This window comes from Mytilus trossulus, chromosome 3 (genome assembly GCF_036588685.1).
Source record: "Mytilus trossulus isolate FHL-02 chromosome 3, PNRI_Mtr1.1.1.hap1, whole genome shotgun sequence".
Classification (NCBI taxonomy): Eukaryota; Metazoa; Mollusca; class Bivalvia; order Mytilida; family Mytilidae; genus Mytilus; species Mytilus trossulus.
Genome location: NC_086375.1, coordinates 11,196,160 through 11,215,962, shown reverse-complemented (window position 1 = coordinate 11,215,962; position 19,803 = coordinate 11,196,160). Strand labels below are relative to the sequence as shown.

The following is a 19,803-nucleotide window of genomic DNA, read 5'->3' as shown; positions in this document are numbered from 1 at the left end:
GAGATCTTTCGAATGTCTGTTTTGCAGTCTATTAATTTTTACGATCTGCTTTTTCTGGTTTCTTGTCTTTCAACGATGTTTGAGTATTGAAAGTCACTAAAAAAAAATTGGATCTTTTAAAAAGGAAGATAAAAATGGGAATTTGGAGAAAAAAAATATAAAAAAGGATTTGTGAATTATGCACACCTGTGTAACCTCCTTAGAATTATTATTCAGTGTATCCTGGGACATAATATATTGTATTTTCCCAGGTGAAGCACAGGGGATAGCGAAGAAATACATTATCAACCCTTTGTGATAAATTGTTTGTTATCCTCTGTCCAAATTAACCCAATTTTGCAAACTATGCCCTTATACCTTCATTTGAAAAAAATATGAAATTTAGCTTCATTTCAGTCCTTTATATATATATTAAGCTATATAGCATTGTGGTATTATTTTTTATAAGTTCTAGTTATTTCAGAGAAAAAAATCCAAGAGGGGGATGACCTTTATTGATACATCAGGATCCGGGAATTCTTGCTTCGAATTTCAGGATGTCAGGATATAAATTTCTTTATATTTGAAACCTCAGGGTTTTATCTTTTTAAACCCACAATTTCCGTATCAGGACCCCTTCGACCCCCCCCCCCCCCAACCACCACCACCACCACCACCACCCCACACACCACAACTATCACTACCACCACTGTGCCACACACCTTCTAAGGAAAGTTTCCACTTCAATATATCTGAAGAGTTTAGGTACAGAGAAAGCAATTGCAATCAGTTTGTTTAATACTGAAAAAAACCAATTCAAAACGGTGCCCCCTTTTAAGGGAAAATAAAATGCAATCTAATTATAATTAAATCCTTCAGTTAATCCCGTACTGATATTTCGAACACCAATGTATCAAATAGATGATTAATTTCGAACACCAATGTATCAAATAGATGATTAAATAAAATGTTGATTGTATAGGGAATCACTGAAGCATGACTGGAGGCCACTAGGGTCCCAATTTATGAAAAATTCTGGATCCACCATTGCCAAGCATTCCAACATAAAAAGAGTTCCACTTGCAATGAAAAGTAATGATCTTATCTTTAAAATATTACAATATACATATTTATGTTAATTCAGATTTGTGGGAAATTTGGTCGATTAAAAAGGGAATCACTGAAGCATGACTGGAGTGCCCCTCTTAAGTCAGGCAATGTGGGGTTTTTTTTTTTTGCTTCTTCATACTTTTTGATGCTTTTAGCCATTGTAAAGACGTTAAACACGTTATTGCGTCAATGCCGTGAAATGCGACAGAGCAATTTGATAAATAGCTTTTCTTTGAAAACTAACTAGTTCAGCTTTATGAAATTTATATCCATAGATTAGGCAGGTATTACTGTTTCCAAAAATATTAAAAATATTCTTTAACTTTTCATAATAGTTTCAAATAATGATACAAATACTACCAAAACGTCAAAAATATGTGTGTCAGACGTAACAAATTATTCGCAAAATAACTTTTTGCGGGAATTTTTGTGGTCTAATGAAAAGTTTAAAATCCGCGAAAATTCGCATGAATGATAAATGTCTTATATGTTTTATGTCACCATTGCTGTTTTTTGAGTTGATCGAACGGTAAAAACTTATTTTTTTTCAAAAATGAATAATCCTCGCCATGGTCAGGTTTCTGAAAATGGTAAGTTATCAAAATTTATCGCTTTTTAAAATATCAGATGATATAAAATTTTGTTTTTATGAATTATTCCTACAAATGTGCTTAGATAGACCATTTCAAATCCGGAATTTTACAGCACTCGCACCACAAATAAAAACGCATTGGCCTCTGGAAAATGTCTTGCAAGATTGTCCAAAGTCGAATTTCGCCGCTTTTTACAAAAACACTATCAGTTTCAACGTTATTTTATTAAATATTCAATTTGTAGCATATAAAACAGTGCTTTTTCGTAATTGTGCTTTCACCCCACAATACGATAACATACTTTTTAATAAGCTGTTAAGTCGAAATGACTTCGTTTTTTAACAAATCAAATGTCTTGCAAGTTTGTCCACTGAGCAATTTTCTTACGTTTTGAACGTTTTCGATTCGGGACGCTATACATATATGTGTTTTCGAATTATTTTTAAAAGTTTGTTCTTTGTTTTGGTGTTAAACACCACATCATGTATAAACGACATTTGTTGTATTTTATTGACCTGTCATCAAAGGTAGGAGAAGCCGGACATCAGGCGACCTTAAGTTAAAATAGTTGCAATAACTGTTGATTAGGATCGGAGTCGAACAAATCTCGCCACGAGCGTATCTTAAAATTACCATGCTTTTTATCTCATTAGGCCAATCATCCTCCTAGGCCATCGAATTTGAAAGCAGTTCGTATTATCATATGATATATGAACGATATTTCATTGTTTGTAAATAACAAGTACGGTTCGATTTTATGTTTTAAGATCAGAGGACAAAACAAAATAACCAAATTACAAATTTCAAAAATAGATAGAATCATAGAAACCACGATAAGAACTGCAATATATAAAAGTAGTTATAATCAAATAGAAAATAAAAATAAAACATATGGTAATTTGTCAATAAATAGGTAAAATATTGCAGAACAAAAGAATTTCATATCCGAGACAGAGAGAATTAAATATTGTAAAGAGATAAAGAAACTAAAAAGAAAATAAAAAAAATAAAAGTTACAATAAATATAAAGAAAAATACAACACAAGCCGAATCAGAAGTCCGAAAAGTTCATGTGCTTGCCGATCTACCAGTAGCAAATATTTCATACATATTTAAGACTTTGAAGTATCCATATCGATCAAAAATGACAATCAAAACGAACAAAGTATACTCGATTACCGACGTAAAAGGTCAAATTTTGACGTTACCAATTGGGACGCAATATCGTGCGTAACGTCAAAATTAACTGTTTTGTTCAAAATTGTTCACAACATCGCTCTTTCTAAATTTCAATTTGGGAGCATTCATTGGGAAGATCCCACGCAAATAGTGACAGTTGGAAGGTATGCTTTTTGGTGCTTGTTTTACTGTCAAATACAAATCGAGTGCACCCTATTGTCGGAAACTAAAGATTTAATGTAGGTAGTTCCATGATGTTCCATATTACAAAATACCAACTTCATACAACAACAAAAAGCGCATGGAAAATAATATTTATTAAAAAAAAAAAGAATATCACAACTTTGGTTTTCAGCAAATATTTGATTTCATAATAACAACAATAAAGTGTGGATAGCAGTTCGCTACAAAAAAAAAAGACAGAAAGAGTTATCGTTACTGACAAATAAAAACAAAATGGCAGCCTCCATGAAGAATTTTCGACTGATTTACAGAATTTTACAAAGGACAAATATACAGCCACATAACACAGTTCATAACTCGGTTTGTTAGACAAACGATAAGAATATAGTTTATTTTGTAGTAGTGAACAGTTTACCTCGCCAAGGCGTGCCCAAACTATTTAAAGTGATTTACTTCGATGCCCTTGGAGCACAGGGAATAAGTGCCTGTGCCTTGGAGTTTTGGGGTTTTCATGTTCATCAATTTACAGATAGATTATATAGAGTATCTTTGTTGTTTGACTTCAAAAGTCCAAGCAGGTCAGAATCTTGGGTCAATCAGGTTGCCGATTTTGGCAAATCCAGCCTGATCCAGCCGCTTGAACTTTTGACGCAAACAACAATCACTTTGCCATTCTGTCGTCAGATTTTTTGTTCTATGACGTCAAAAAATTACTTGAACCTGTGTGATTTCTAGTAATGTCGGACAAATAGCGATAAGGTTTATAGAGGGGTAATCTTGATAGTTATTTTAAATGTAGATTCAAGATTGCATGCATTCTCAGATCTGCAGTGACATCACAACATGTCCAGGGGCGTAGCTACCTAAGGCTCGAATAGGCACGTGCCTATACATAAATTTGCCGATTATACCCCCTTTGAAAAAAAATTAAAGCAATTGTCTTCGTGTGTTAGGTTCTTAGATAAGAAAAATGATATCAATCAGCATACAAGAAGAATTAATCGGTTTTAAACATGCCAAAAGTGTAAAAGGTGATGCCATTTCTAATACGATCGTTGAGTTTTTTGAACATGTAAACCTTGATATAAGGGATCTCCGTGCCCAGTGTGTGTGTTGCATTTTAACGTTGAGTCGTTTGTGTTTTCTTTTATTTTTGAGATATTGAGATAAGACGTGACACGGTACTTGTCTATCCCAAATTCACGTATTTGGTTTTGCTGTTATATTTGTTATTCTCGTGGTGTTTTGTCTGTTGCTTGGTCCGTTTCTGTGTGTGTTGCGTTTCGGTGTTGTGTCGTTGTTCTCTTATATTTAATGCATTTCCCTCGGTTTTAGTTTGTTACCCCGATTTTGTTTTTTGTCCATGGATTTAGGAGTTTTGAACAGCGGTATACTACTGTTGCCTTTATTTATGACATCACCGCGAATATATCCGGCAAGTATAATGATGTGCAGGCAAAAATACTAGAGCAATCATCAGAAGCTTCCTACATCTACTGCAAGCTGGCACACCAACTAAATATTGCACTCGTTCAAAGTAGTAAGGAACTTTGTGTTAGAAACATGATGTACGTGTCGACTGTACAGGAAATTGCATTCAAATATTTGATTATTCGGCTAAAAGCTTGACTGCTTTTACTGAAGAACTGTCAGAAAATGAAAACGTTCAAGAACAACAAGGTAGTCGAACAAAGTTGAGAAACTTGTTGGTCAACAATTATTTGATTTGACGTTGATATTTTTTTGATAAATTTTGTTTACAAAGTCAAATTTTTAACAATAGTTCAAGAGAAATACAAAAATATTTTTGTAGAAATAAGCGTTTTTTATTCAAAGAAAATAGTCAGAAAACATGAATTGTGACTTTTTGTCCATGATTTTTTGTCTGTGACTTTTTGTTCTGTGACTTTCTCTCCTACATTCAGATCGACAATGGGAGACGAGCGACTTTCAAATCTATCTCTTCTTCATATCCACTAACACCTCAATATCGATGTTGATGCGAGTATAACTGATTTTATCGACAGAAAAAACTGTCGACTTGATTTTGAGTAAATTTATCATTGTCTCTGTGTATGAAACTGGATCTTAAAGTTATTCATAAAAGTTCAGAAATATATTAGATTTGTTTCACCAATTTTTGCCGAAATTTGAGTAAAAAAAATCGTTAAAAAAAGTTGAAAATCTTTTCCTTTGACCCTCTGTGGACCTTAATCTAAAACTAGTCTGATCTACACTGGGCATATTGTAGTAGAAAAAAATTCTTCAGATTTTTTATTGTACTACGTTAATTCATGTGTTAATGTAAATTATTCTGAATTCTTCGAACTTTTCTTTATGAATATTATCATGATAAAAATCAGTAAAAATTATATTTTTTTACACAAAATTATGCAACTAAAATGCTGAAAACTGTTTTCCGTCGGGTGGCCCCAAAACCCCCTGTGATTTGTGCCTACAGTTGATTTGATACCTAGCTACGCCCCTGATGTCACTGACCAATCAATGATTAGCATTTGCTCAATATACATTCGCACCCAATACACATTCTGCCCTACACTTCGCACCCAATGTTAATTCAAATTCCATTTGAATTATGATATTTTTGTTAAATGTATACATGTGTATATACCCCAGAAAACTTTTTTTTTCATGAAAATTTGGTAATAAATATATGAAACATTGCTTTTTTTATCAATTTGATGAAAAATTACTAAATGTTAATAATGTAAGATTACAATGGATTACTTCTAATGGGTATTTATACACAGCTTAATTTGGTATTATTGTTGTGTGTTTGAAAATCATGATTGCTTTGATGTAAATATTGCAAGTCTTTAGGTTTGTAAGACTAAGAGTAAAACATTGAAGATTTCAAATAAAAAACATGAACATCTTAGCCCCTTTGATCTCACTTAATTTTAAATCAATGATCAAAAATAATATTTTGAGCAATACACTATAAAACAAACAATAATTGTAGATTTATTCATCAGCACATAAAAAAATGAAATGTTTTCACATTATATAACAATACATTTAACAATTAGCGATAATAATAACTATATTTGACATGTGTGTATCTTGCAAGGTCCTCATGTCTGTCAGACAGTTTTCACTTGACCTCAACCTCATTTCATGGATCAGTGAACAAGGTTAAGTTTTGGTGGTCAAGTCCATATCTCAGATACTATAAGCAATAGGGCTTGTATATTCGGTGTATGGAAGGACTGTAAGGTGTACATGTCCAACTGGCAGGTGTCATCTGACCTTGACCTCATTTTCATGGTTCAGTGGTTATATTACTAGTAAATGTGTTTTGGTGTGTTTTTGTCGAGCCTTCGACTTTAGTCGAAAAAGCGAGACTAAGCGATCCTACATTCTGTCGGCGTCGGTGACAGAAGCTTGTTTATGATCATAAGATAGTATCCAGAAGTAAATTTTGTAAAAATAAAATTCCATTTTTTCCGTATTTTACTATAAATGGACTTAGTTTTTTCTGCGGGGAAACAAAACATTCACTCTATGGTTAAAGTTTTTAGAATTTTAATAACTTTCTCAAACTATCCTGGGTTTGTACCAAACTTGGACAGAAGCTTGTTTATGATCATAAGATAGTATTCAGAAGTAAATTTTGTAAAAATAAAATTCCATTTTTTCCGTATTTTACTATAAATGGACTTAGTTTTTTCTGCGGGGAACCATTACATTCACTCTGTGGTTAAAGTTTTTAAAATTTTAATAACTTTCTTAAACTATCCTGGGTTTGTACCAAACTTTGACAGAAGCTTGTTTATGATCATAAGATAGTATCCAGAAGTAAATTTTGTAAATAAATAAATCCATTTTTTCCATATTTTACTTTTAAATGGACTTAGTTTTTCTGCGGGGAACCATTACATTCACTCTGTGGTTAAAGTTTTTAAAATTTTATTAACTTTCTTAAACTATCCTGGGTTTGTACCAAACTTGGACAGATGCTTATTTATGATCATAAGATTGTATCCAGAAGTAAAGTTTGTAAAAAGATTTTTCTGTAATTTACTTTTAAATGGACTTAGATTTTCTTACAATCATAAAATAGTAAAAAGAGGAATATTTTTATTGATTTTTTTCCTCATTGTTGTTGAGCCTGCGATTTACAGCAAAAATAGGCGAGACACTGGGTTCCGTGGAACCCTTACAAATTTTCTCATACTAAATGCAACAGGTCTACTATATTTGTTGTATGGAAAGATTTAAGGTGTACATGTCTAGCGAGCAGATGTCATGTGACCTTGAGCTCATTTTCATGGTTCAGTGGTCAAAGTTAAGTTTTTGAGTTTTGGTCTTTTTCTCTAATACTATATGCCATAGGTCAACTATATATGGTGTATGGAAATATTTTATGGTCTTTATGTCAGTGGCGCAGGTTTTATTTGACCGTGACCTCATTTTCACGGTTCATTGCACAGTGTTAAGTTTTTGTGTTTTGGTCTATTTTTCTTCAACTATAAGTAATAGGTCAACTATATATGTTGTATAGAAGCATTGTTAGCTGTACATGTCTGCCTGGCATGGTTCATCTGACCTTGACCTCATTTTCAAGGTTCATTGGTCTTTGTTTAGTTATCTTGATTAATGTTAAGTTTATGTGACAGTTGTAATAAAGCTTTATACTTGGGACTATCAACATAATATCAATGATTAGTACAGAAGGCGAGACATTTCAGCGTGTGCACTCTTGTGTTATCAATTTTCCATATTTTGACAAACTAAAATGTATGCGTCTTTGAAAAATTGGATAAGGTTATGATAGTATGAGAATTTGGTAGTAGCAGTTAAGATGATTTTGACAGTCAATAGAACCACTAGTGAGTATTTTTTTTAATATATATATATTTTAAATAATTTTATTTTTCAGGCTCCATGTGAAGTTAGTATAAAATACTTGTACACTGCAGAACAGTTGCCACCAAAGGATACTTTGACACAATTTGAAGAATCAACTGAGGAGTTTAAATTTGTTGAAAAAATTTTGCCAAGAAGAAATATTCCTGACCTACCTGTTCATACTTCATATCCAACACCATCAGGCTGGGTACCTCCTAACAGTAAGTTTTTAGCTTACAGGGGAAGAAATATATAGAGATCAGGTTGTAACACAAAGACCTCAAAACTATTTCTATGGTAAACAGAAAAAAATCAATTAATAGCCCATCTACCTACCCAAATTTGTATGCAACCGCCGCCGTAGACAACAGACACATTTAGTGTAACTGTTGAGTGTTGACCATATTTCTGTCCTTTCATAGGTCCCATTTTTGTTTCTGCACTTTAATAAAGTTTTCTTCATCTTAATTTTATGAAACTCTTACACAATGCTTTTAACCCTTTCCTCCATTGAATTATTTTTTTTGCATACTTGATTCGCATAGGATTTTTTTGATAAAATGCTGAACTTATGCTTTGAAGTATTAAGGCATTGTGAAAAACAACTATTTCATCAAATAAATTTAAGTCAGGTATTCCTATGATATTCCTTTTCATATTGGATACAAACTTTATTAAGTCAACTGCAGACACTTTGTAGTCAAAGTGTTTCAACTGAGGTACTACACAGGCGTCAAAAGGCGTCATTATGGAGTAAGGGGGGTGGCGTCAAAAGGCGTCATTATGGAGGAAAGACGGACAGATTTCGAATGTGGGCAGTGAGTCACATTCTAGAGTTTTTGTGAGAGTATTTATGGCTTCAGACATGCTCTTCTTTTATTTAATTTAAATACTTTGTCATATAGTGATGGGCTCTGAGAAGGTCAGCTGTTCAGTATTGAGTTTCATCCTTTAGGAAATTATGTAGAACATTTTAAAACAAATTGATGTGTTTATTCATATTAAATACAAATATTGAGTGCATTTGAATAAGCTTATTTTTTATTCTATATGTTTTTATTTTAGGAGAGAAAACAAAAGATCTTCCATATTCAGTAGAAAGAAACAAGAATCACAATTTGCCAGTTTATGTAAAACAGACAACACTGCGTGGCACAAAAATTACAACAGTTATCAATAGAGTTCATGGTGATATATGGGTATGTTTGATTCGAAGAAAGAACAACTGTTTTATATTCATGTTGATATGCAAATGAATGAATAAATTACATATTTTAAAAATTTTAAGCAATATAATAAAAATAAAAAATGTAAAATAATGTCAGATATGCCAAGGGACATAATCCAGATTTCCAAAAGGAAAAAAGAAAATAACAAAAAACTTTCAGCATAGAAATAGATCTGAAAATTTAAAAAAAAAAAAAAAAAGTTGAAGTTCTATAATTTAGATCAGAGGTTATGCTTTAGATCCTAAATATTTCATTTATCTGTGTCTGATCTAATTTTACACACAACTGTCAAGTAATAATGTCAACTTTTCATAGGTTTTGTTCAGGGTGAGGAGGTCAAAATAGAAAAGAGGAGTGAAATGTTTTTAGAAAAATTGGTTGGTGGCCAAGGGAAATAACAAAAATTTAAATAAAGCCATTTCTATGATAATGCACAAGCTTACTTTTAATGGTAGATGCATTTAGGCTATTATCTATTAACAGACAATGAATTGGTATCTTTTATCACTAAATCATCTAAATGTAGATTATGGTATATATTTTCAGCAATTTGAAAAGGATTTGAAGAGTCACATAGAAGAAACAGTCGGAATGAGATTTCCATTATTAACAGAAGTATCTGAAGTGACAAGAAGAGTGACATTAAAAGGAAATCATGTTGAAACAGTCGGAAGATGGCTGATAGACAAAGGATTTTAGATTGTTCGATCTTATACTCATTTATTAAAGTTATTTTTTGTGAATTATCTTAGAATTGACATTTCTAGATTGTCTGATTTATCAAAGTTGAAGATAATGGGTTTTTTTGTCACCACTCTGCCTACACTTAGTTTTGTTTTGAAGGGTTGCAATGTGCTTTTGCTTTTGTTCAGAGGTTTACTTATTCCTTATTTTATTTAAATGTCTGTGCTGTTTTCTTCTTGTTGCAGTCTTGTCTATCCATTGTCCTGACTACCATATTGTCATTTCAAAAGTTTAATGTTGGCCCAGTTTAGGGTTAGAGAATATATTTGGTTTGATGGTTTATGAGTTTGGTTATGTGTTTGGGTTTTTGAATGCCCCTTTGGTGTAGTCTCCCTCTTTTACAGTGATTGGTAGAACTGTGTCATGTGACCTTATCCATGATGCAAAGTCGGACACTCTCAAACCACCAACAATAATACGATGGTAGGTACTAAATATTTAAGAATTTTACAAGCAATTATTGGTAAATGAACAAGGACATTTTGAAAACTTCAGTAGTAAAACTTTGCCTTGTTCAGATGAGGCAAAAGATGTGCAACAAATATATAACACAATCACTAGGTTATATGCTATTGTTTTCAACAGGTTTCGATACTAAAAAATCCTTGGCCATCAATTTTTGGCTTTTAGAGTTACCCATTGAAGGTTAATCCAGAAAATCACTGCAAATTCATTCAATTTGTAAAGCGTAATTTTAATATTACATACAACAACTTGTTGCCCAAAATACTGTAAAATTTATTTTGAAATTATGAAAATGTTTGGATACACCAAGCCTAATCTAGCTGGTCTTGAGGGAATCTTTTTTGTTGAGTAAAAGGTTGCAGTATTTGTATAATTTTTGGAGGATGCAGGAATAAATAAAATAACATAGTTTATGTCTGTCTGATACAGGGTATAAGAAGTAGTTTAACTATATTTAATGTATGGTACAGGACAAACTATCTCCATGGTTAGCAGATGTGCCAATGCTTATACATGTACAACACGGGGGGGGGGGGTCTCTTCCTATATAAAGGTATATACATATGTGCCGCTGGAATGGGTCCCTTTTTTGATCCGTCAAATACATCAATGGGGTGCAATTTTACCGAGGAAATATATCAATAGGTAGTAATTGACCGATTGTGATATATCAATGGGTCATAAATTTCAGTTTGTTGTGCAACGATCTTCACTGAATTTCCCAAACTCTTTGTCATTAAAATTTCCACATCCTCTGAAACTTATTTACACAAGTTTTGATATTGATTAAATTTAATTACACTGTCACAATTAATAATCTTCAGTAAATTACCCAGTAGATATCGAACCTTTTGCACTAGTTGCGTAACACATCGATTTATTTGCACTTAATTTGTTGCTCTATTCTCATTGACATTGTGTGTCTTGCTTAATCACTTTTAATTTGTTGAAAGAATTTGTCATTATTTGATTGCCAAAATGAAAGACATACAAAGCATTGACAGAGGGAAATGTTTAAATTGTCACGAATGTGATAAATATATGAATGGGTTATGATTTCGCTGTGAAATATATGTATAGGTAGGGATTTCACAATTATTCAATACATGAATGGGGGGTGTTTTTAAAATCCCAGCTGCACACCTGTACCCAAAATCCCATGTTGAGACCCCCCCCCCCCCCCCCCCCCCCCCCCCCGTGATGTACAACTGCATACCACCCACTAGAAGTTCCCCATTAACTGACCAAATCACAAACTGATACATGTAAACTAAGCAAAAGTTTCAGTTAATAGTCCATGACTGAAGGAACTGTACCAAACTATCTCTATGGAAACAAAAATGTGCCAATGCTATTATAACTGCATTCCAAATACTATTGAAATACCCCATAAACTGACCTAATTACAAACTAATACATGTAAACTAAGCAAAAGTTTCAGTTAATAGTTCATCAGTTAATAGTTCATGACTGAAGGAACCGGACCAAATAATCTCTATGGAAACAAAAATGTGTCAATCCTAATACAACTGCACACCAAATATCATTGACCTATCACAAGTGGAGCCCTATAAATTGACCTACCACAGAAACTAATACAGAATACCTGTCTTGCTTTTTGACTCTTTCAAGATGACAAAGATTGAAAATCTTTTTATGCATGCAACTGGACAGATAGCATCTCTAATACTTGCAACTGAACAGATACAATCCCTCATACATGCAATTGAACTGATTAAATTACTTGGAAAACCATCTAAACAGAAAAAAATCACTCCAAAAAACACTAAACTGATAAAATTCCTCATGCATACAACTGGCGAGATAATAACTCAAGCGTACACCTGGAAGGATAAAATCCCTCATGTCTGCAACTAAACAGAGAAAATCTCAAATAAATTTTCATAGTTTTATTTGATTATTAATTATTCACTACAAAAAATGTTAAAAACATGAAAAAGCACCCTAATAAATATTAACTGAAAATATTCTTGAACAGAAACACTGGATTAAAAACCATTAAACTTAATAGTATATTAAGAATGGGTGTACTATGCAAATAGCACTTTTATTCCTGGGTGCAAAGGAGATGGTATGAAAAGATCTTATCAAAATTATGTTCACTTATAACTATAAGAAGAGGGTGATTATTTTTATTTAAATGCTATCTGTTTAAAGGAACACAGCATATATATATAAGACTTATATATGACGTAATAAAAAAAACTACAATATTGATTTCTGACCAAGTTATGTATTATGAAAATCGGTGGGAAGTTAACTGTGTCTATGTCTTTTAAAAATAAGACAATGATTTGGAATTTAAACAACTATAGCTTCAAGTGATGGGTGCTAATTGCAGGATAAAAAACTAGAGGCTCTAAAGAGCCTGTGTCGCTCACCTTGGTATATGTGAATTAGACAAATAAAACATTCTTGCTGCTTACAATTATCTCTATCTATAATGAACTTGTCCGTGTAGTTTCAGTGGAAAATGTTAGTAAAAATTTACAAATTTTATGAAAATTGATTATAAAGGACAATAATTTCTCAGGGGGTCAATTGACCATTTTGGTCATTTTGACTTATTTTTGAGTCTTAAATTGCTGTACATCATTGCTGTTTATAGTTTATCTCTATCTATAATAATATTCAAGATAATAACCCAAAACAGCAAAATTTCCTTAAAATAACCAATTTAGGGGCAGCAACCTAACAACGAGTTGTCCGACTCATCTAAAAATTTCAGGGCAAATAGATCTTGACCAGATAAACAATTTTACCCCATGTCAGATTTGCTCTAAATGCTTTGGTTTTTGAGTTGTAAGCCAAAAACTGCATTTTACCCCATGTTCTATTTTTAGCCGTAGCGTCCATCTTGGTTGGTTTGCCCGGTCTCAAAACACAATTTCTAATCTAGAAAGACTTATAATGATTCTGGCTATGTTTGGTAAAATTTGGCCCAGTAGTTTCAGAAGAGAAGATTTTTGTAAAAGTTAACTAAGACTTACGAAAAATGGTTAAACATTGACTATAAAGGGCAATAACTCCTAAAGGGGTCAACTGACCATTTTGGTCATGTTGACTTATTGTAAATTTTACTTTGCTGAACATTATTGCTGTTTACAGTTTATCTCCATCTATAATAATATTCAAGATAATAACCAAAAACAGTAAAATTTCCTTAAAATTACCAATTTAGGGGCAGCAACCCAACAACAGGTTGTCCCATTCATCTTAAAATTTCAGGAAAGATCTTGACCAGATAAACAATTTTACCCCATGTCAGATTTGCTCTAAATGCTTTGGTTTTTGAGTTATAAGCCAAGAACTGCATTTTACCCCTTTGTTCTCTTTTTAGCCATGGCGGCCATCTTGGTTGGTTGGCCGGGTCAAAAAACACAAATTTTTAACTAGATACATCAATGATGATTGTGGCCAAGTTTGGTTTAATTTGGCCCAGTAGTTTCAGAGGAGAAGATTTTTGTAAAAGTTAACGACGACGGACGCCAAGTGATAAGAAAAGCTCACTTGGCCTTTTAGGCCAGGTGAGCTAAAAATATATACTCATTTACAGAAAAACAAAAATGTATTTGAACTTGTTACCAAACAGGAGAAAAGTTCACAGAGCCTCTCTTTGTCTTTTTTCTAAAGCTCATACAATTTAAATAAATCATATATTTACCAACAATGTGCATATACAGTATTGTATATTTATCATGTTTATGGTTATGAATTAATGTAAAATCTACAAAATTTGAAACCCAGGAATAAAAATTCTACACAATATTGATGATACAATTTGATTTTCTAATGAATGATATCAACATAAATAGCTGCACTAAAAAAACAAACTAATTGAGATTCAAAAGTCAGAAAGAAAGAAAATAAAATATACAAGCAAGAACAAGTGTCCTCATGAAAACATTCCCCACACTTCAGTGAACATCAAAATCTTGATCAAAACATTTTCAGACTATTTTCATCTTACCGTCTTATGACTTCAGAGTTCATATTTTTCGACTGGTAACCTACTCAAGGACATCCTGGAACTTGTCAATTAAGAGCATGGCAAGGAAGTAAAATAAAGCTTTCAAGTGGTACAAATTTTGAGAAAATTTGACTGTTTTATGTTTTCTATGCACAACAAAATAATCAGAAAACAGTACACTTTCCCCCCTAATTGTACCGATTATATGTTTGATTCTACTTCTATTGGTTGCTCTGTCATGACTGAGTACCAGGATGTACTACAACAGATTAGGTAACCTTAGAAAAAATTGAAAATCTATAGTAACCAATTGGTCATATGAAAATACTGAAATGCGATTTTAATTTTTACGATTTTGAGAAAAGTTCTGTTTAATTCATATAAAATATATCAAAATTCAAGTTTAAATTATTGAGTTCACAATTTTCTCATATTTTTCACAATAATAAAAACCTAGCAATAATTTCTGAATTTACAGTTAGTCTATTCTAAAAAGTTCACAAGCATGAACATGTGTTTTATGTTTCAAACTGATGTTTACACAACTTAATGGTACTCTATAGCTACTGAATGTTTATCCTGATACAGGACACTGAAAACAATATTGGCTAAATGATAAAATCAGTCGGATTGACGAGAAAAAAACAAGAAAACATAATGGCCTTCTATCGTAGGTGGGGCATAAAAAAACTATTTTGAAAACAAATATACATATAAACCTAATAATGTAGAAAAGTTCATGAGACATTTTCCCAAACCCAGTGGTTTCTCTTCTTATACTATTGTTATTAAATTATTTAAATTTGTTCTAAGGTGGTACCTAACACTACAGGGAGATAACTCTGTAAAATTAGCTAAACATTTTAATGACGTTGTATTGTTAAAGAAATATTAAGCTTTTAAATGATCAAAATTGGTGTTAGTGAAACTGTTATTTATCAAACTATTTTTTTCCAATGTGTCTGGTTCAATTTTTTTTTTTTTATAGTTTAGTCAAAGGGTCAAAGTAAAGGTTTTGTCAAAATTTTATGAAAATGAAACGAGCCAAATTAATTTTAGTCAAGGTGTAAGGTACCTAAAACAATCCATACCCATTAAATCCATGAAAAACTGATATTACGCGAATAATTTTTAATCATTAGGATCTAACATTTAGTTTGAAAAATATACTAATGTATAATACAATGCATTTTTTATTACGTTTATCCATAGATAATTGTAGGTACAATAAAATTGAGAAAGGAAATGGTGAATATGTCAAAGCGACAACCACCCAACCATAGAGCAAACAATGTATATAAAACTTGCAAAAAACTCTGAGCAACAGATGGCTTCACATGTTATAATCAACTCTATAATAAGTTGTCTATTGAATTTTTAAGTTTCACAAAATAATAAAAAGCACTAAATTATTCACAACATTAACTCAAACTGTTAATGATAAAAAAGATTAAACAAAAATGACTAAAAACAAAAACCACTGAAACATACATAATACTAGAATCAATATTTATGAGTCTAACCATATGTGTCACATCAAAGAATGATTTCTATAATAGGAGCCATAATTAGGTCCTTCCAATTGCAGAGATAGTAAAAATATTCAATATATGCAAATTAATTCATTATCACTGAACTAGTATATATTTGTTTTAAATATGGGCCAGCTGAAGGACGCTTCTGGGTGCGGGAATTTCTCCCTACATTGAAGACCTGTTGGTGACCTTCTGCTGTTGTTTTTTTATTTGGTCGGGTTGTTGTTTCTTTGACACATTCCCCATTTCCATTCTCAATTTTATAAGATATGACATAATCTTGTTACAGAAATGTCAACTGTATAGTAATTGTGATATCATTAATCAAGTAAATATTCGCATACTTAACCTAAAAAGTTAAACATAATTTTTTATCAATATGAATATGAGCACAAAGATGTTTCCCGCACATAAAAACTTTGTATTGACTGTCACATCTGGTAGTAAAATATATTTTATTGACTGCTCCTTATATCTAGATATTAACAAGATTGTAAAAGGGTGCTATTTTCTTAATGTTTTTTCTTAAAAGTTTCATATGTAAGAAGTTTATACATTTAACAAACAAAATTGAACAAAAAAATCTTGATTCCTGACCAAGTAATTATGTACTACGTAAAAAATGTGAACTAAATTACAACAGTATACTAATATATACTACATATGTTGTCAAAAGAAAACAAATAAGGACACAGACATGACAGACACTTTCTTGTTTCTTGCACAAAGGAGTAAGTTCGGTAAGGGTCATATTTGGCCTCAATTATAAAGTTCAATGTTGCAAGTTAAAAATGTTTCAAGTTGATCTAAATACATGTGAGAAAGTTTTATAGAACAATTTCTGTCGTAGTTTTATTCTAAAGGGTTGATTTTCACATCCGAGTTAGGTCAAAGTAAGGGATTTTGGTGAAATTCGACAAAATCGGCAGGTTTTCAGCCAAATTTAAGATCAGGAAACATAGAGCGCAGCCGTCGACAACCTTAATATTCAAGCTGAACATGTTAAATGTCTTTACAAATATTCTTGTTAAAGATCTTTTTCGTCGACGTATGCGCTCTATGTTTCCCGTCCAAATATTCAATGGAAATTTACCCATTTTCCTAGGTTTTTCGTAGAAAATCAAAATGAGTACTATTTGTGACGTCATCTTCAGTACGCAGGAACGTAATTTTGCAACAAAAAGACTTATTTTCTATGTTGTCACTATATTAGCTATTATTCATTGTGGTATGGGTCAACAAATCCCAATTTGAAATTTAGGCTAAAAAAGGGGGGCCAATTTAGGGCCTTATCGAACCTACTCCTTTTTGATGACATATTGTTGATGCATTCTTTTTTGTAGGTACCAATTTTTGTGGATTGAAGAATACTGGCATTTTCATGGATATTAAATTTCCTGGTTTAGGCAAAGTCTGCATACATTCTTAAATAAAAAAAACTTGAAATTTGTTAAACATATAAATATGTGGTTCCCCTGAAAAATTGGTATCCAACAAAAATAATGAATATAAAGTAAATGCATTCAATTACGTAATGATATGTTTTTAATAAATAAATAATCATTATTATATATATAATAAACAGTATTATATAAATAACAAACTAAGAAAACAAAGCACAATTTTCCTTAAATCATTTCTTCGTTTGTATTTTAACCAGAAATATTTATTAAAGTGCAGGTGCACTTGAGAAAGAGATTCATCATATAAACTTTGCTCATCAAAGGAAATTTGATCAATGTCTAATACTGGCAGGAGCTTACAGTTTACATAGATTCATTAACAGCACTTCTATTTCTACAGCACTTTTGCCCTGATCGCCTAGCATTCTAAGGAGATTCAATAGAATAATCTCAATCAAGACTTGCATGCATACTCACTCGGATTAACTTGAAAGCCTTACAACTTATAACAATATATAACAATAAATATGAAAACAATTAATAACAACATGTAAAGTTTACAATGCAAAACTATGAATACTTTTGTGCAGTTTCTTGCAACGAATTGTAGGGTCAGAAAGTCCAAATTTTTTGGCGGGTTCTTGGCTGAAAAAATATTTGCTAATTTATAGCTAGTCTAGTATATTGGAAGTTCACCATTCAGAGGCGTATTTATGGGGCCCAGCCCAGGGAAAAATTGGCAAAAAACAATAATAAACACAGAAATGGAGACTTTTCCAGCCCACTTAAAAACAATAAACAAAATTAATGCATTAATTTCACATTTACAGTATTAATTCTAATGACATTCATGTTCAGACATTGATTGTAAAAACCTTGTATTAAAAATCTGATTCAAAACAAATTCAATACAAAACATAAAGGATTAAATAGCACTTCACATTAACATTAAAGATTATTGTCTTTAGTCTACATGACAAGAGACAAATTTAATATAAAAACAAAGGAATGTACTAAACTAACAGCATCAAACTCTTGTATTGTGTTGTCTCTTAAAAACTTTGCTGCTGTCAAATCTGCTATGAAGGTCATATCTATTAAGTAAAAACCCTGTATTGTCAGGTTACCCTGTTATTATCCCACTAGCAATACCTATGCATTTGAAATCAATTCAAAGATCACCCCTCTTAAACCCTTAATTATCAGACTTCAAAGGGTCATTTTTGGCTACTGATAGCGTCAAATTTGTTAAAATTTTACCATGTTTCATCACAGGGAGGTCTAAAATAATGATCTTCACCGTAATTTTGGTGTAAAAAGATGTCGATTTTTTTTATTGTGTAAAAGAAAAAGCACATTTTATCATCATGCAACAAAAATTACAGAGAACATCACTTGGCAAAATTTTATGAAGGGAACTTTTTTCTACTCCCAAAGAATGACCTAAATATACAGGTTTGACTGTAACTAATACAACTAATCTATTTAAGAAATAATTCGTGGGGGCTTGAATATATCGTGATTTTACCACGGCTTGGCCCTTTATGACAAATATTTTACCCTGAGCGTTAGCGAGGGGTAAAATATCGGCATAAAGGGACAACCCGTGGTAAAATCTAGATATATTCAAGCCCCCATGAATTATTTCGATTCTAATAGGACAAATATGGCAATTCTTTTGGATCAAAGCGCGCTAGGTGGAGGCAAATATTTGCCGTTCTCATAAATAAACGCACTATTAAATTGACGTAAAAGAACGGAGCAAACTGAATTAGTGACATGTTTTAACTATTTAAAATAACGTACTTATATAGTTTTGGATGAATTTAAATGATAATTTACTTATATGTCTAACATGTATAAAAAAAAATGGCTTATAACACATTTTAGCATCGTTTGTTTACGTTACCTTGTTGTGATGATTTTCGGATTCATAATCGTGTATTTTCCTGTGAAATGCCTATATTCTGACGTCAACGTTCTATGACGTCGGGTTCCTCATTCATTAAAAAAACATTTGACGTGGGGGTACAATGGGAACAGCCCATGAAATATATTCATATTTTACCACGGGTGTGTACTCAAAGCGTTTGAAGGACGTCATGTTAGAATGTAATATAATTTCTAAGTATAAATATTTTGCCATCTGACTAAATTGTTTTTAGGAGGTTAAACACCCCAACAATTGACTAAAAGACTAAATACAATGTAAGACTTGACTGATCTTTGTCTTTGAACACATAGGCATAAATTATTAAAGGAAGATGTCAGCGTAATTACAAACGACAGCTTGTAATTTGACACATATTTTGAAAGTACTGGCCAAAATTAAAATAAATTTTGTACTAACAACTTAAAAAAGTGTACCCATATTTCATTAAGTAATTATTTTCATGAATAAAAGATTGATAAAAATTGGTACAACAATCAATAGCGTTAATACATTAACAGTACATAACATTTTCAAACTATCACATGTAAATTTTGATGTTCAGTATATATTGTATTCTAAAATAAAAA

General features: G+C 31.8%; 1 protein-coding gene across 1 annotated transcript; it reads left to right on the top strand.

Annotated features, from left to right (window-relative positions):
- Positions 1-3,316: 3,316 nt before the first annotated feature.
- Positions 3,317-9,894, top strand: LOC134709234 (large ribosomal subunit protein mL49-like). The gene is made up of 4 exons (XM_063569400.1): positions 3,317-3,404; positions 7,948-8,137; positions 8,982-9,115; positions 9,692-9,894. Exons 1-4 carry the CDS (start codon positions 3,318-3,320, stop codon positions 9,842-9,844), a joined length of 564 nt encoding a protein of 187 aa, XP_063425470.1. The 5' UTR covers position 3,317; the 3' UTR covers positions 9,845-9,894.
- The last annotated feature ends 9,909 nt before the right edge of the window (positions 9,895-19,803 follow it).

Bases quoted from the DNA above. Each gene is read 5' to 3' on its own strand.
- LOC134709234 (XM_063569400.1), top strand. From the start codon at position 3,318: ATGGCAGCCTCCATGAAGAATTTTCGACTGATTTACAGAATTTTACAA. The intron at 3,405-7,947 runs GTTTGTTAGACA...TTTATTTTTCAG, and splicing joins ATAACACAGTTCATAACTCG to GCTCCATGTGAAGTTAGTAT. The intron at 8,138-8,981 runs GTAAGTTTTTAG...TTTTTATTTTAG, and splicing joins AGGCTGGGTACCTCCTAACA to GAGAGAAAACAAAAGATCTT.